The 14,257-nt window shown below is 41.5% G+C and overlaps 1 protein-coding gene across 2 annotated transcripts in view; it reads right to left on the bottom strand.

Moving 5' to 3' along the window:
- The window catches only part of TOX3 (TOX high mobility group box family member 3), a 77,337-nt gene extending 63,307 nt beyond the window's left edge, over positions 1-14,030 (bottom strand). For both annotated transcript variants that reach the window (XM_061469051.1, XM_061469050.1), the window contains exon 1: positions 13,326-14,030. In XM_061469051.1, coding sequence (XP_061325035.1) covers positions 13,326-13,427 — 102 coding nt within the window. In that variant the 5' untranslated portion in view covers positions 13,428-14,030. The remainder of the gene's footprint in view (positions 1-13,325) is intronic.
- Between the last annotated feature and the right edge of the window lie 227 nt (positions 14,031-14,257).

The raw sequence follows: 14,257 nt of genomic DNA, 5'->3' as shown, positions 1-14,257 counted from the left end.
AAACTTGACTCTTCAAGAGAAGATTGAAAGAATGAAATTATGCTGTATCTGTATCAGGGTAATCTGTAACCTAACCCTTAATTCTGTAATTCCACTTTTATCATATATACACAAACAAGACTACATGCTCTGTCCTTGTGGATTAAAGAAAAGATAAAGATATCCACTATTATCACTTGATCTCTAGAGAAGAGAAACATACTTGCATTGCTCAAGAATACGAATGGGCACTAAGACAGGCATTCTCAAGACATCCACATCAAGACAAAACATTTAATAATTTGATACCATGCATCCACAGTCTGCCAAACTTTCAGACACAGATTTTCCATTTCCTCCTTCAGACACTTCAAGGCCCTTCACACCTCCAAGGAAAAACACATCATTTCTAAAGGAAAAACTACGTTATCCCTCTGAATCCACAGATATAACTCCCAGCATCTGTAAATCTCATTTATAAATGTTTTCCACTATAAAATTACACTTCAGACATAAATTTTCATTACTAGCTGTATGCACATCGCCAAGACTGTTGTTGAGTCTGTAACTATCATATCTATACTTACCTTGTCCAAATCAGCCTCACTTGAGATCACAGTGCACATAGCAAAAATTCAACATTGCAAGTTTAGCAATGTAAACATGAAGCCTAAAAGAACCACATTAAACAAAATTAAAAGTACAATTAACCCCTTGGTTCCTGTTTCAGCCAACCACAGTATATGATATTTAGCATAAGCTTCGACCCCTTTGTCCCCACCATTACAAAAAGAATGCCTCAGACCTTACTTCTCAGGAAAACAAAGGCTTTCTTCTCATTCCAAGTCTAAGCCCATAACCAGTGTTTATAAAGCCACACTTGTAACAACACTGTCTTCTCTCTCACCCCACTGTTTTCAGTATTACTGCTAAAGCATAGACACTTCAGGATTTTTATGTCTTCTTTTCTTGAGAAAACTAAATTCTCCAACTGTAAGGTACTTATTTAAAAAAAAAATAAAAAAAACTTTTCTGCCAGACCTGCAATTTTATGTGTCAGTTCTTTCACACTTCAGAGATGAAGATTATCTAGAGCTTCCCAACTTGAATGTAACATTTTGCTTCATTTTCATTTGGTATCTAAGCCAGGGAACACATAATAATGATTTATTTATTTAGTAAAGGTGCAAACAAAATCAACAGGAGACCATTTTTAGGATTTTCAGTGAGGCAGATGTGTTGCTTCTGGTAAGGATGAGAGGGCAGGTAGAACTGATGCTTTTCAGCAGCCAGAGAAACACGTCTAAACATTACAGCCTGTCCTCACATAACATATTATCAGTACTGATTCCTTTGTTTTGTCAGCAGGTACAAAGAATTGGCTTTATCCTTTTCGGTGCCCAAGAAACCACTACTTCAAAATACATCCTCCGAGTTGAATTTTTTGCAGCAAGTTTATGAAGCTCAACTCAAAAACAGAAATCTCTCTCTTCTTCAAAGAGGATACATGCTTCTGCGCAGGAGCAGGACTGCACCCGTTTCTTTTGAATCCATGGAGTATCTTATAAAGTAGGTATGAGAAAGAAAAAGCTGAGAATGTTTTAAATCAGTCCTTACATGAAGTTCAGGTTGTCTCATTGATTGTTTGGTTGGGGTTTCTTTTAAAGATAATCATAAATCATCTTCACACAGAAAACTCCAGTAGTTGGGATCGATAAAGCAACTGGCCTAGCTCTAGCATACATACTGAGATCCATCATCTAAAATTGTGTTATTTCTTATTTCTGCATTCAAAGATCCCTGGCAACTAGAATTTCAAAAAAAAAAAAAAAAGACTGCAGATAGGAGCTCCTTTGCTTCAATGCCATCAGCCAACCTAACAGAGGAGCAAGGATGAACCTGTCTCACTCTTGTGATCAAATAAGAGCCAAAGATCAGTTCTCCAAAATGTACAGGAAATCTTTAAACGTAGTGACATGTATTTTAACATGTAGTTTCAGCCTCTTCTCTGGAAATACTTGATCCTCAAACTGTAAATATTTAGCTGTGTTCTCTAGCCACCATTCCCTCTTTCTCATCAAGGTGTTTCACTGCCATTTCTCCAGTCTTTTTCTAAACAAATATCCATTTCCTTTTGGCAGCAGAGAACGCGACAACTGCTTCCTACCGCAGCAGTGCTGAATATGAAGCAAAACAGTAAGACCAAAGTAAGAAGAAATGGAAAAACTGTAGTTAAAATGAAATACAAGATCAAAGATTTCTCACTGACAAAATTCTGTGTCAGATTTGTGGTGCATTGCTTGTACTCACTCTAGCTGCAAAGCATCAGTCTCAGCTCATGATTCTGAAGGACCAGAACTGATTTTCCTCCATGGAAATCGCTCCTTCTTTTTTACTTTCACATTTATTTTAAAAGAAAAAGGTTACATCTGGGGGGACAGAAAGCAAATGTATGCTTCATTTCAGTTCTCACCCATGCAGAGAATAAATGAAACTCAGAAGATCAACAAACACTTTATATAGTCTAAAATCATATGGATACCTATTATATTGTTATGATTTCTAGATTTTATCTTTTCATACACATTTTAAATACTCTATTGATGCCATGGTACTTTAATGGAGTTTATTGTAATTTTTGAGTCACAGAAACATTGAGAATGAGGCATAACAGCATAATGTTCACCTGCAATTAGTCATTATATGAATAAGCTCTTTATCATCACTGTTTCTCATTTATGCCTCATGATGGAGTAACATTAAAAACTTTTATCTAGAAATAATTCTGCATAAACACACAAATTCATGGAATATGATGTAGAAAAAATTATAGTGATGTTATTTAGCAATCCAAACATTATTAGTCATGACAAGGAGCCCCATGATCTCCAAAGAAATTGTACATATCCTGATGTATGCATCCTGTCCAGTCGCAAACAACCTTTCCTCACCTTTTCCAAGTGGTGGAAGACTGTTGCAACTGATGCAGAGCAACACACATTGTTTGTGCTTTAAAAACGTGCGACTGTACAAGAGTCGCATTTTTGATTCAGTGTTTATTGGTTATATGTATTAAAAGTAACAGCTGCCAATTTTCTTTCCAAAAAACACCATATAGCTAAAAAAAAAAAATAAAAAAAAAATCCACACTCTGTTATCAAGTGAAGAATCGGGATTATTCTCCAGTATGTAAACTCTCTGCTAGACTATTAACGAAAGGACAAAGTCCGAGACCTCCCTTGAAAAACTGCCATTTACTAGAGACAAGAATACAGGTACATAGGCAGCATGGTTGTATGACACGTTATCACCAGCAATATATTTGTGCTGATAGATGTCAATCTTTGCCATCCTTACTCAAACACTTTATAAGACAGAAAAAGGCTGCTATCCTATCGCAAGTTGTTTGCCGACAAAATTTAGAAAAACGGTTTGCTACTTAAACTGGTCGAACTACAGTTGCAGATTGCAGCAAAATGAACACCAAAGCTCACAATGCAGTTTTATAGCTGGCTTTTGAGAATAATTACAGGTAGAACAGCAAGACTGATCTTTAGGCTGTACACTATCACGAATCTATTTATGTGAAATACTCAAGTGCTACCGGTTTACCTGCTTGAGTACATACTTAATGAACAGAACTACTATGTTTTCCTATGATCTTTGATTAATCTAAATTATACTTAGCCCTAGACTATACTGCCAGCCTTTCACCTTGTTCAGTCAGAGCTGCACATCAACTGAGGTTGTCCCAGTTGTGGGTGTCTCCAAGAATTTCAGGTGTTTGCTGTGTGCCATCAGCCAGCAGGTCCAAGCCAAAGCAGGCAGCAAAGCCAAGGCGACAAGAGAAAGCCACCCAAGGAACGTGTTGATGCAGAGCTCACGCCAAAGGTTGTCTCATAAATAAGGCACACATAAAGCTGATTCCACAAAGGCAAAATGTCAGAAGCAAGTCATCATCCCCATAAGGCATGATGACTGGGAAAAGATGGCGTCCTGAAATACCTCACTGAGGCCAAAGATCCACATGTCCAATTCAAACATTACCTTAAGTTAAGACAACCATAAGAACTGAGAATGCAGGCAATCACTGCTTGTAAAATCCTTGAAACCACAATTACATATTCTCAACAAGCCATTCAATACCCTACATGCCTTACATACACCATCCAAGATCCCAGCACAAACCTATTATGTTAAAAAAGGCTTAGACCAAGGTTCGAGAACAAAACAAAGGCGGCTTTCCTCACCAGCAGTTCTGCTGGGGCGTAAACAACAGGTAGATTTCTATCACGGAAGCAATAATGCAAGCCACCATTTAGGAAGCTAGGCTGCTTTGCATGACATGACATCTGATTTACCACACCACATGCGCTCCTCGGGTCTCAGCTGCACCACCACAGGAGCATAAAGATAACTTTAAGTAGGTTTTAAAAATGTCTGAAGGAAAGGACAGCAGAAACATCTGTTAAGTCCCTTTATTTAATAACATCTTGCATTTGTAAATTATTTGGCAGAACAAAATAAATTGATACAAATTACTTCATTTTATTTGAAATACAGTTATTGCACGCTCTCAGAAAACCACAGACAGAAAGTCACATAGGTACAAAACATATTTACTTTAATGATTACTTTGTAGTGCAAATCTAATTAAGCTATCGTAACTGCACCCAACAATGTATTTACATTTGTGAGCAGTGTTGAGAGCAGTCTTGGTTTTCCTTAAAGTTCTTCTGTAAAATTCTGTTTGTTTTGCCACATATAGAATAGAGGGGTTTTAGGTAAGGTTAATGTATCTCAAACCATGTCAAACAAATAGGCAAAAAGAGAACCATGTTGGGTTATGGTAGGAAACCACAACTATCAAGTTTCTCACTAGAACAAGTCAATACCATGATATCCCCTATTTACATGACCACCTATTATCATTACCATTCATCCACATGCTTACCAAGAACCCACAAAAGTAGCAGTATTAACCTACAAAAGCAAACACAATCACTGTTTTCCCATGCCTAATTAAATTCTTATTTAAGAAAGTAAATTGCTGAAAAACTAGAGGACTGCCAATCCTCCATCAATAAAAGTTTACTGATAAAAGTATAGTTTAAGAAAAGCACTTTTATTAATAACAAACTAATACTGAAATACAGTATCCTAAACCATTCAAAACTCATCTGTTTGTATAAGCCATGTGACTATAAAGACAGTGGCATAAAAGAACAGCAGATAAATATGATCTGCTCTGAAAATAAGCTACTCTGCTATGCAGCAATTGATTTTTGCATGGTTTTAACACAATCTTTCATATCAAAATTAGACAGTTAATCAATATTGAAGTGTTCAAATATGTCCTGAACCTACAAACCTCTATATGTGACTTTATATGTGACTTTCAGTAAGAGCTGTCCCATTGGGATAGAAAGGATTATTTACGCAGCTCAGGTGGTTTTCATGCATGGATTCAATGAAAACCAAACCAAACCAAACACAACACAAAAAAAACAAAACCAAAACTAAAAACGTAGTAGTGTTTATACATCCCTCTTTAATTTTTTCTCATTATCAGCTGCTTACAGATTTGCAATGTAAACTATATCCACTTCGAGTGGACATGAACAAAAAAGATTTTCTCTTGAAAAATTTTCTTAAGAAAACCAAATGAAAAAATTAAGAAAACTCACTTTCAGTGACCAAAACCACCTTTGTATGTAAACTTCATTTTCCACAAACCCTACCACAGCGGTAATTTTACATGTTTGCAACCTTTTCGTTAGGTTGCCCAGTTGATCACAACTCGTCAAACATTAAATACATAGAAAAGAAAATCCAAATGTAAATGTGTCTATTTGAGCAGTATTCTGCTCTAACATAATGATTTTACATAATCAATTACATACTCTGCAAAGCAGATGAGGACAGTGAGAAGGTACCCATGCTATTGGCCCTGCAGCTCTCACCTCAGCCAGTAGCACATAAGGTCATAACAACAACCCCAAAAAATTATTAAAAAAAAAAAGTAGAAGACAAACAGATCCCTTACTTCAGAGGTTGCCAGTCCAAATCCTGGCATTTCACCCCAATATACCCTCCATTTTTAACTTCACGATGTCACAACCCACTCTTTTCCATTTGATTTAGTCTTAGCTCTTACAAGTCTTTGGCTAAGAAGGATAAGATATACAGTCATAGTGAGCAAGACAGTAAGTAAGGCTGCAACTTCACAACAGAAAAAATAAAACATTGTATTAATAACAATTTCTCCCCATGAAATGCCGAAGGCAGGCATGATCTAATGACCATGTAAGTGTAAGATACCCACATTGATCAGTCTCCAAGGAAAATAAACAAAACAGAGATACAAGTGCTGTGAGGGTGGGGGAGGATTTCTTTCCTTTTTTTTGTTTGTTAATGAAGCTTAAAGGGAATTTTTTTTTTGTTAATTAAGCTTAAAGGGAAATTAAGGGAAGCTTTCAATTTCCAGTTTTTGAGAATGGACCGTTTTCTTTTCCCCCCTGATACCTACACCAGGCTATTAGGCAAAACATGAGCTGTCGGGCAAACTGGCCATGCAGGAGCAAACAGAACACTGTGCCAATAAGTGGTACATGAACTATACAAACTGAAAACTAGATGAACTGTTCGCTTAAAACACTTTTCATTTTCAATAACAAATATTGTCTAGTTTTGGTAGAACACCTATTCCAACAGAATTGAGTCAGTCGTATCTCCAGCACACAGTTCATAAAACTCATGTTATTTTTAATGTGATGAAAACAGTATTTTCAGCCTGTTTGCCCATTATCATGGAGTGTCTGAGAATGATCAGGAAAACATCTGTTCGGATACCTGAGGTACCTGTGGCAGAAGCAGCTCTATTACAACAGTCTCCCCTTTTAGTTCTGCTAGTTCAGCAGCCCTGCAATGCCTGTATTTTTCAATATATTGTTTCGAATACAAACAGGGAGAATACATTCAAAACAGATTTTGGACTGGTTTGACATGTGCTAACATGCAGTAAAAAAAGATATGAAATAGAAATCTTGTTATAAAAAATAAATAATGAATAACACAGCAGCAAGCATGATTTCATCAAAGTCTTCATCTGAAGGGAGCACAGTGGCAAAGACCAGAAGGCTCTTGTGTGATATTGTTATCTAAAGTCCTGATTAGATTTTCACCTCAAGAGTTCTCAATTTTGGTAGCAATCATCGCAAAGATACTATGGTGACTGGCACTCTATAAATATATCACACAGACAGGTAACAGTATTGAAGGCTGATATCAGGCAAGAGTTTGAAGCATTTGAAAACTCAACCCTGCCATTAGGTGTGTATAACAGCACTCAATTTTATGGTAGTAGAAATGTGATTACAGATAAAAAGATAGGATTAGTGCTGTACAAATTCTTCTCTTAAATTAGATTATCAGCATTCAATAGCATTAGTTAGGGTTTTAGGAAGTGCCAGAATTCAACAAATATATAGGTATGTATTAACTGTAAATTTAATAAAAGCCTGCAGCACAAACCAAAGGTCATAGTTTGAATGGCCTCACTTTGCCACACACCACACAAAACCACAATGCCTTCCAGCTGACACCAGCCACCCTCATTTCAGGTATCTACCAAAGAATATAAACTGTTATTTCCTGTGTTTCTGCTTTAGATTTTATTAAAAACTCATAGTAATCCATTATAGGGTTGGGCTGGACTCAGTTGCTCTGGATGAATAACAATTCAGGCAATGCCATGGGAATGAGCTTCTTGTCATCCCAGTGAATTCAGTCACTACTTCCTCACCCTAGAGCAGAGGTGCGAATGGGTGTCCATGTCCACAGCATGCATGCAGAGCTCTGATTGCTGCAAATTATCGTTATTTTAAACAGGCCCACTGGTCACTTCCACACATGCTGTAAATACTTCAGATTATCGCTACACATTAAACTCAATCATCATATATTACCATACATTATTACATATATCTTAATACAATTGTAACCCATTGTAACAAGAACACCTAAAAATATTTTTTAAAATCAACTAAGTATACTTTGAATACAACCAACACCTTATGTCTTGATAACAAATGATACACTGGATATAGAAGCTGCCTTATTTGAGCAATAAAAAAAAAACTGTGTAGTGCACAATCCAATCAGTACTGCCATTATACCTGCTCCTTCTGAGCAGCATAGGTGCTTGCACAGTTGCTACCTTTGGCATACAGGGTCTTCCTTTCACAGCTAGCTCTTCAAGTACATCAGGAAACCTGTGAGATGATTGCTCCTGAAAAATAGCATCATACAAACCATGGTGATGATACAAATTATAATTTCTATTCTTGTGGACATACTCATCAATTATTGTACTGCTTCCAAGTACTGAGAATCACATATTCAACATCTTTAGTGCTGGACTGGACAGCCAAGTACGGTGGGAACTATTTTGCCCCCCACACAAGCTGCCTGCACAGTCCTGAGATTTCAAGACATCAGAGGCAGGGGAGGGTTGTTCTGTGAAAGCAGCAGTTCAGCAAGAAGATTAATTGGAAATACTGGCTAAAATGACGTTTACCGAGTTGATACTGCAACAGAAAGTTCCAAATCCCTTTCTTAAATTGTCTCCAGCAAAACCAGTATTTGGGTCACTGCTTACACATCTCTACCTTATATCTTGTGGGACCTCTCTGGTGCTCTCTGGCACTATCCCACCACCTGGGGCTGCCTCTGTCATGGTCAGACTGCGGGTACATGCGTGACCACAGCACCCATCAGCTTCCAGTCATCACAGGCTACCCTGGAAGTAGCAGAGTAGAGCCCCAGTGTAAACCAGCATACATGCAGGGCATGATGAGTGAGCACAGCACTTTCTACCTTACCAGCATACATGCACCCATTGCCTCTCACCATCTGTTATATGAAAGAGAAACCTATGCATACATATAGCCACACCAAATTTGTAAGAAGAGAAATTTTCAATCATTTGCATAAGTTTAATCCATTTTTTCCTAACAACACATACTAACAGAAATGACTTAGCGCCCCAGTTTAGCACGTTACTAAACTACTGCTGTCTTTGCTTTACCTCTGGAAGAACAAGATAACCCTCCTGAGCTTCCTTTGTAAAATGCAAAATATTTCAGCCAAAAACATCAAGCTTTGACATTCACATATGTATGCTAGTGCCTAAATTAAGGTATGTACGTTTGAAATTTGTATCCTTCAAGGACAATCTGTGTAGAAGAGATAAACATTATAGAATGCAGACAGCTAAATAATGAAGTAAGGATTCTGGAATTTAATATAATGGTAACTCAAGCACAGAGCTGTACACGTTTAGGTTTTGGAGTTTTCCCTTTTTCAAATTGCATTTTAAGAATTATGGTTCCTTTAATAATAATAAAAATGTATTCGCTATGATGAATAGCAGCTCCCCAAATATTTTTAATACAAGACATGTAATTTACTCAGTAAGTGAAAATGTTTGTTTAGAAAAAAACTAAACTATAGAGAATGTCCAAAATCATTCTCCATCTGCAGAAAAATAAAAGGGCTCAAAACAGAAGCAGAATGGTTTATAACAGCTGGTCTCTTTCAACTGTCAGAATTTTTTATAACTACTTTTTGGTGGGTTTTGTTGGTTTTTTTCAGTATACCACACCAGGAATTTTCTAGAAACAGGCATGATTTCCCCAGTGCAATTCCATGAAGCAGAGGTGCATCACTATTATCCCAAACCACCACCACCAGCCAGACACATGCAGGGTCGATTTATGTACTCTCACACCAGAACTGAAAACTTATCAAATATGGCCCTGATCCAGCAAAGCACTTAAGCACATGCTTTACTTTAAGCATGTAAGTAATCCTATTAGAGTGAATGAGATTCAGCACAAACCACCGGACTGAATCTCAGAATACCTTGGTTGCGGCCCTGACTATGTCTGTGACTGTGTAACCTTGGACAAATCACAGTATTTCTGTGTCCTTCCTTCGTTTGCCCTTTACATGTGTTTACCATGTTGCACACCCTCTCAACAGAAACAATCCCAATCTGGAATTTTCTAGAAACGGCTGTACTACAAATAACAGCAGGCATACTTACATACATTAGTCTGTTTCCAAATGGCTATCACACACTCAAAATTAACGCCCCCCAAAAAAACCCAGGGTGACATGCCTTACACTTTGGTCTACTTACCCAGTATTGACAACCAACGCCAAAAGCATGACACTGCTCTTAAAAGGCAGCTGTGGAGAAGGAATCCAAGCAAAGGGGACCTGCAGATATGGGCCAGGGCAGCTCCCAACCATGTGCGGCTACAAGCCCGGGACTTACACCACAATTCCCCTCCTGCTACTGGTTCTTTGCTTGCAGGGCAATACGAGACCCCCAGTCCTGCCCGGGGCTGCATGGGTCAGTCTGCCATATTTTTGCCAGTGCTGTACCCACAAAAGGGACTCCACAGTCAAGGGAAAATCTGTTTAAGGCATGGAGGTGGAAGACAGCATTGTCTACACAGGGTGCAATGTGTTTACACTAAAATGCTTTATGTTCAGTATTCTCAGACACTGTGATATGAAATAGTTTTCCACAGGCAGGCCATACACCATCAATGCTATGTCTAATAATCCTGAGAATATTTTGACATAAATAACTCTGCCTTTGCACATACATACAACCACACAAGTTGTTTACTCTTGCTATCACACTTCCTGCTTCTCAGCAGTTGTCACTGGCAATGTCACAGTCACAAGGAGAATATGGATTCAGCTCCTAACAATGAAGCAGGCACGGACGAGCGGGTTCTGAAACTCAAATGAGTTTCAGAAAGACTTGAAGTGAAATACTGTCCCCGGTGAAATCAATAACAGTTCTTCCATTTACTTCAGCGGAGTAAATATTTCAACTCCTTTTTTTTCTATGCCTTCTTGTCATCTCAGTGCCTAACAGAGTAATCATTTATTTTCCTTGGGAACACAGGCAAAAGGATGGAATGGATGGGAAGTGAGGGAGGGAGGGAGGGAAGATTTCAAAATATACTCTTTTTTTTCAGATTAGAAAAAAATAACCCCAACAGTTTATAATGATTCCTGTAGTTACAGATCATAAACAGTGCAGAAAATGAGATTAGATTAATGCAGGTAAGATCCTTCTTTCTAGGAACTCATTCACAAATTCCTCTTCTGTCCTTGAAACACCTGTATACCACGTTGCTGCTTTCCTCGTGGAGACAAGGAAGAGCTCACAGCAGCAGCAATCCAACCTCGCCTGTGTAAGCCTGCTCCCAATCACGCCTTATGCATACAAAAATATCTATTATAGGACACATGCATCATGAGCTGTATTCTGTTAATTAAAATATTTTCTGCTGCAGATTTCTGCTGTATTCTGTTAATTAAAATATTTTCTGCTGCAGATTGGAAGTCTGACCTATAAGTGACTTGCCAAAATTACGTTCAGAAGTACAGCAACTGAAATGTGTTTTTGAATAGGTCAAAAGTTAGTTACTTTGGACTTCTGAATACGTGCTCTGTTCTCATTGTATGATGAAGGGAAATACAGTTAAAAGGTTACATGTAACTCTGCATTTGCAGCAAGTTAAGGGACACAAACTACCGGCTTCCAGAAGACGTTCAAGGTTTTGGACATAAAAATGAATTTAAAAAAGAGCCCATACAGTAACCTGTAACAGAGCCTGAAAAAATGCCTGCCATGCATAACACAATAAAGTCACTGAATAAGTGAAATTTACAGTAAGCATGCTGCTTCCCAGTCAGTGCTGCATGTTTCCCAAATTAGTTGGCATATTAGAGAACAGTAAGCATTTACTATGGATTTTAGATCTAAGTCCTTAGCAGCATTCTAAGTTAAGGTTGACATTTCATCTTTAATTCATCCTCCTGTGTCTTTCTATATTAACTACTAACAAAGCAGCATGCTAACAGCCTGCACACAGAGAGCATGCGCAAGGCAGGGCCGTGCGCGCAGTGCTGCTGGGTTTCGAGTGGAAGGGGGTCCGTGCCTTCCAACACAGAGGCAGCCCCCAAACCTGACAAACTGACTCACTTGAACTTCTCATCAGCCATGGTGGACGTGGTCGGAAAGAGCTACAGAGGAGTAAGCCCATGATGTCCATTCAGAAGCCATTTCTCTGGGAGAAAGTTTTTTTCAGCTACTGAGTCTCTTCATTTTTTGAACATGTTATTTCTCTCTCAAAGTGATCCTCGTGTTTCATCAAACTTAAGCTACTCTTTCAGAAAGGATTCTCAGAAAGCAGATTTTAAGAGAAGTTAAGACTTCGTGCTGCACCCTTCTTTTCCCCAGCATCTTGCAAGAGTGCCTCACAAAAGGCCCCAGAGGTTGGACAAACAGAGCACCAGGAAAAACACAGTGTGAAAGGGATCTTTATGTGCCTGTGTGAGGGCCCAATGCTAATACCTCAATGTGCCATTGACACATCCCAGTGCAAACAGCTAAGTCTTTTTCAAAATAGCGTGAGTCACAGTGTCATTCTGAACTTTGCCTTTCCCAGATTTGGGTGATTTGTGAAACAAATCATCCCCGCATCGTTAAAACATATTTCTGTAAATGCAGGTAGCCCCTGGGAAACGACTATCGCTTCTGACTGTAACGCTCACTCCGTGAAATACTCCTGCCGCAGAGAAGGTGCGAATAGGTAGAAGTGATACTGTAACTTCTCTGACAATCATCTCAACACCAAACCGTTTGCTACCTCCCGCGCTAGCCGCTGATGTATTTCTCATTAACCCTCCTGTTTGGTATAATCCTTTAGCTAGAGATTGGCCGTAACAGAGCCGGGATCACCCCAAAGAGCGGAGCGGAGGGAGGGGTCCCTTCCCTTCTTCCCGCCCCAGCAGGGCCACCGTAGCCCCCCCAGAGCTCGTCCCGACCCGCCCAGGGGCCGCACCGGCTCTAACGCGGGGAAAAGTTGTGCCGATCCCGGCTGGAGCCGCGCACGGCTGCCCGCAGCGAAGACACGCAGCGAAGACCCGCTGCCTTTTGTTTCCCGGCCGCGGGGCAGAGTCACTCGCGGGGCTGCTCGGGGTTCGGGCTTAGCCGAAGCGCCGGTCCGAGGCAGCGGCCTGCGGGGTGGCTCCCCAGGGGCCGGGCCTGACAGCTGCGGCCCCGCTGCTCCCGTCTCACGCGAGTACTCGCTGCCCCCAACTTTCCGGGACCGGAGGCCGCCGGGCAGACCCCGCTGGCCCGGCTTTGCGGCAACCCCAGCCCCGAGCCTCCCCGCCCCGACGAAGCCGAGGTGCGGCTCCTGGGAGCCGGCCCGGCAGCAGCAGGAGGAATGAACACGCGCGGGAGTAATCACCTTGTTGTAGTTGTAGTAACCCAAACACTGGGCAAAGTCCAGGTTGGAGGGGTCTCCGGGAAGAGAGCTGCCCCCCGCAGCCGGGTAAAATCTTACATCCATGCCGGTGCTTTGGTCCAAGAAGTGCACTTGGAGAGATAGCCGGGAAGCTTTAATAGATCCACCTTCAGGTGCCTTCTCCGGGGCTGGGGCGCGGGCAAACCGCCGAGGGACCGGAGCTGCGTATCGCTGAACCTTCCCGAGGAGCGGGATGAGAGAGGGTCGGGGGGGCGACGGGGAAGAGGCGGCTGAAAAGTGCAGGTAAACAAGGAGAGGATAGGAGAGGTGAGACGCGGAGCAGAGCCCAGGTGGGTGCCCGTCCGCCTCGGCGGGAGGGGGAAGAAGGGAAGGCAAGAGAGGAGGGAAAAGAGCGCTGTTGATTTTTAAAAAGCTCCGTGGCAAGCCACGGGCTTTGCCTCCGCATTCAGGAGCAGCTGCTGTACACAAAGGAACCACGCGCCTGGCGCGGACGGACGAACGGACAGCCGCTGTCCGCGCCGCCGACAAAGGCGGGGACCGGGACTGGGAGAGCCGCTCACCGCAGCCGCAGAGCCCCCCGCGGCTGCCGGGACGGGGCGGCCGCCCCGGGGCTAGTGCAACAGGGCACTCCCGGCCGGGACAGGAGCGCAACGCGGGGCCGAGTGCCGGAGCAGCCCGAGCCGCTCTGGCCCCGCTCCGCGGGAGGGGCGGCCGGGCCCCGCCCCGCCCCGCCTGCTGCTCCCCCCTCACACCCCCCTCCCCGCACACCCTCCCACCGGGGCCGGTGCTCGCCTGCCCGGGCCGGTCTCTGCGGAGCTGCCCGATTCCCTGGTAGGGTCGAGGTGAGCAACTTCCGCTTTACGCACCAGTTTTCTGTCCCTGTTTTTTTGGCAGCGCACTTCATTGCTCAGCAC

This window comes from Pezoporus flaviventris, unplaced genomic scaffold (assembly GCF_033815535.1).
Source record: "Pezoporus flaviventris isolate CSIRO_AGI_PZ_B2104156 unplaced genomic scaffold, CSIRO_AGI_Pfla_v1 ptg000054l, whole genome shotgun sequence".
NCBI classification, from domain to species: Eukaryota; Metazoa; Chordata; class Aves; order Psittaciformes; family Psittacidae; genus Pezoporus; species Pezoporus flaviventris.
The sequence above is the reverse complement of the archived record's forward strand: the minus strand, read 5'-3'. Positions and strand labels throughout refer to the sequence as shown.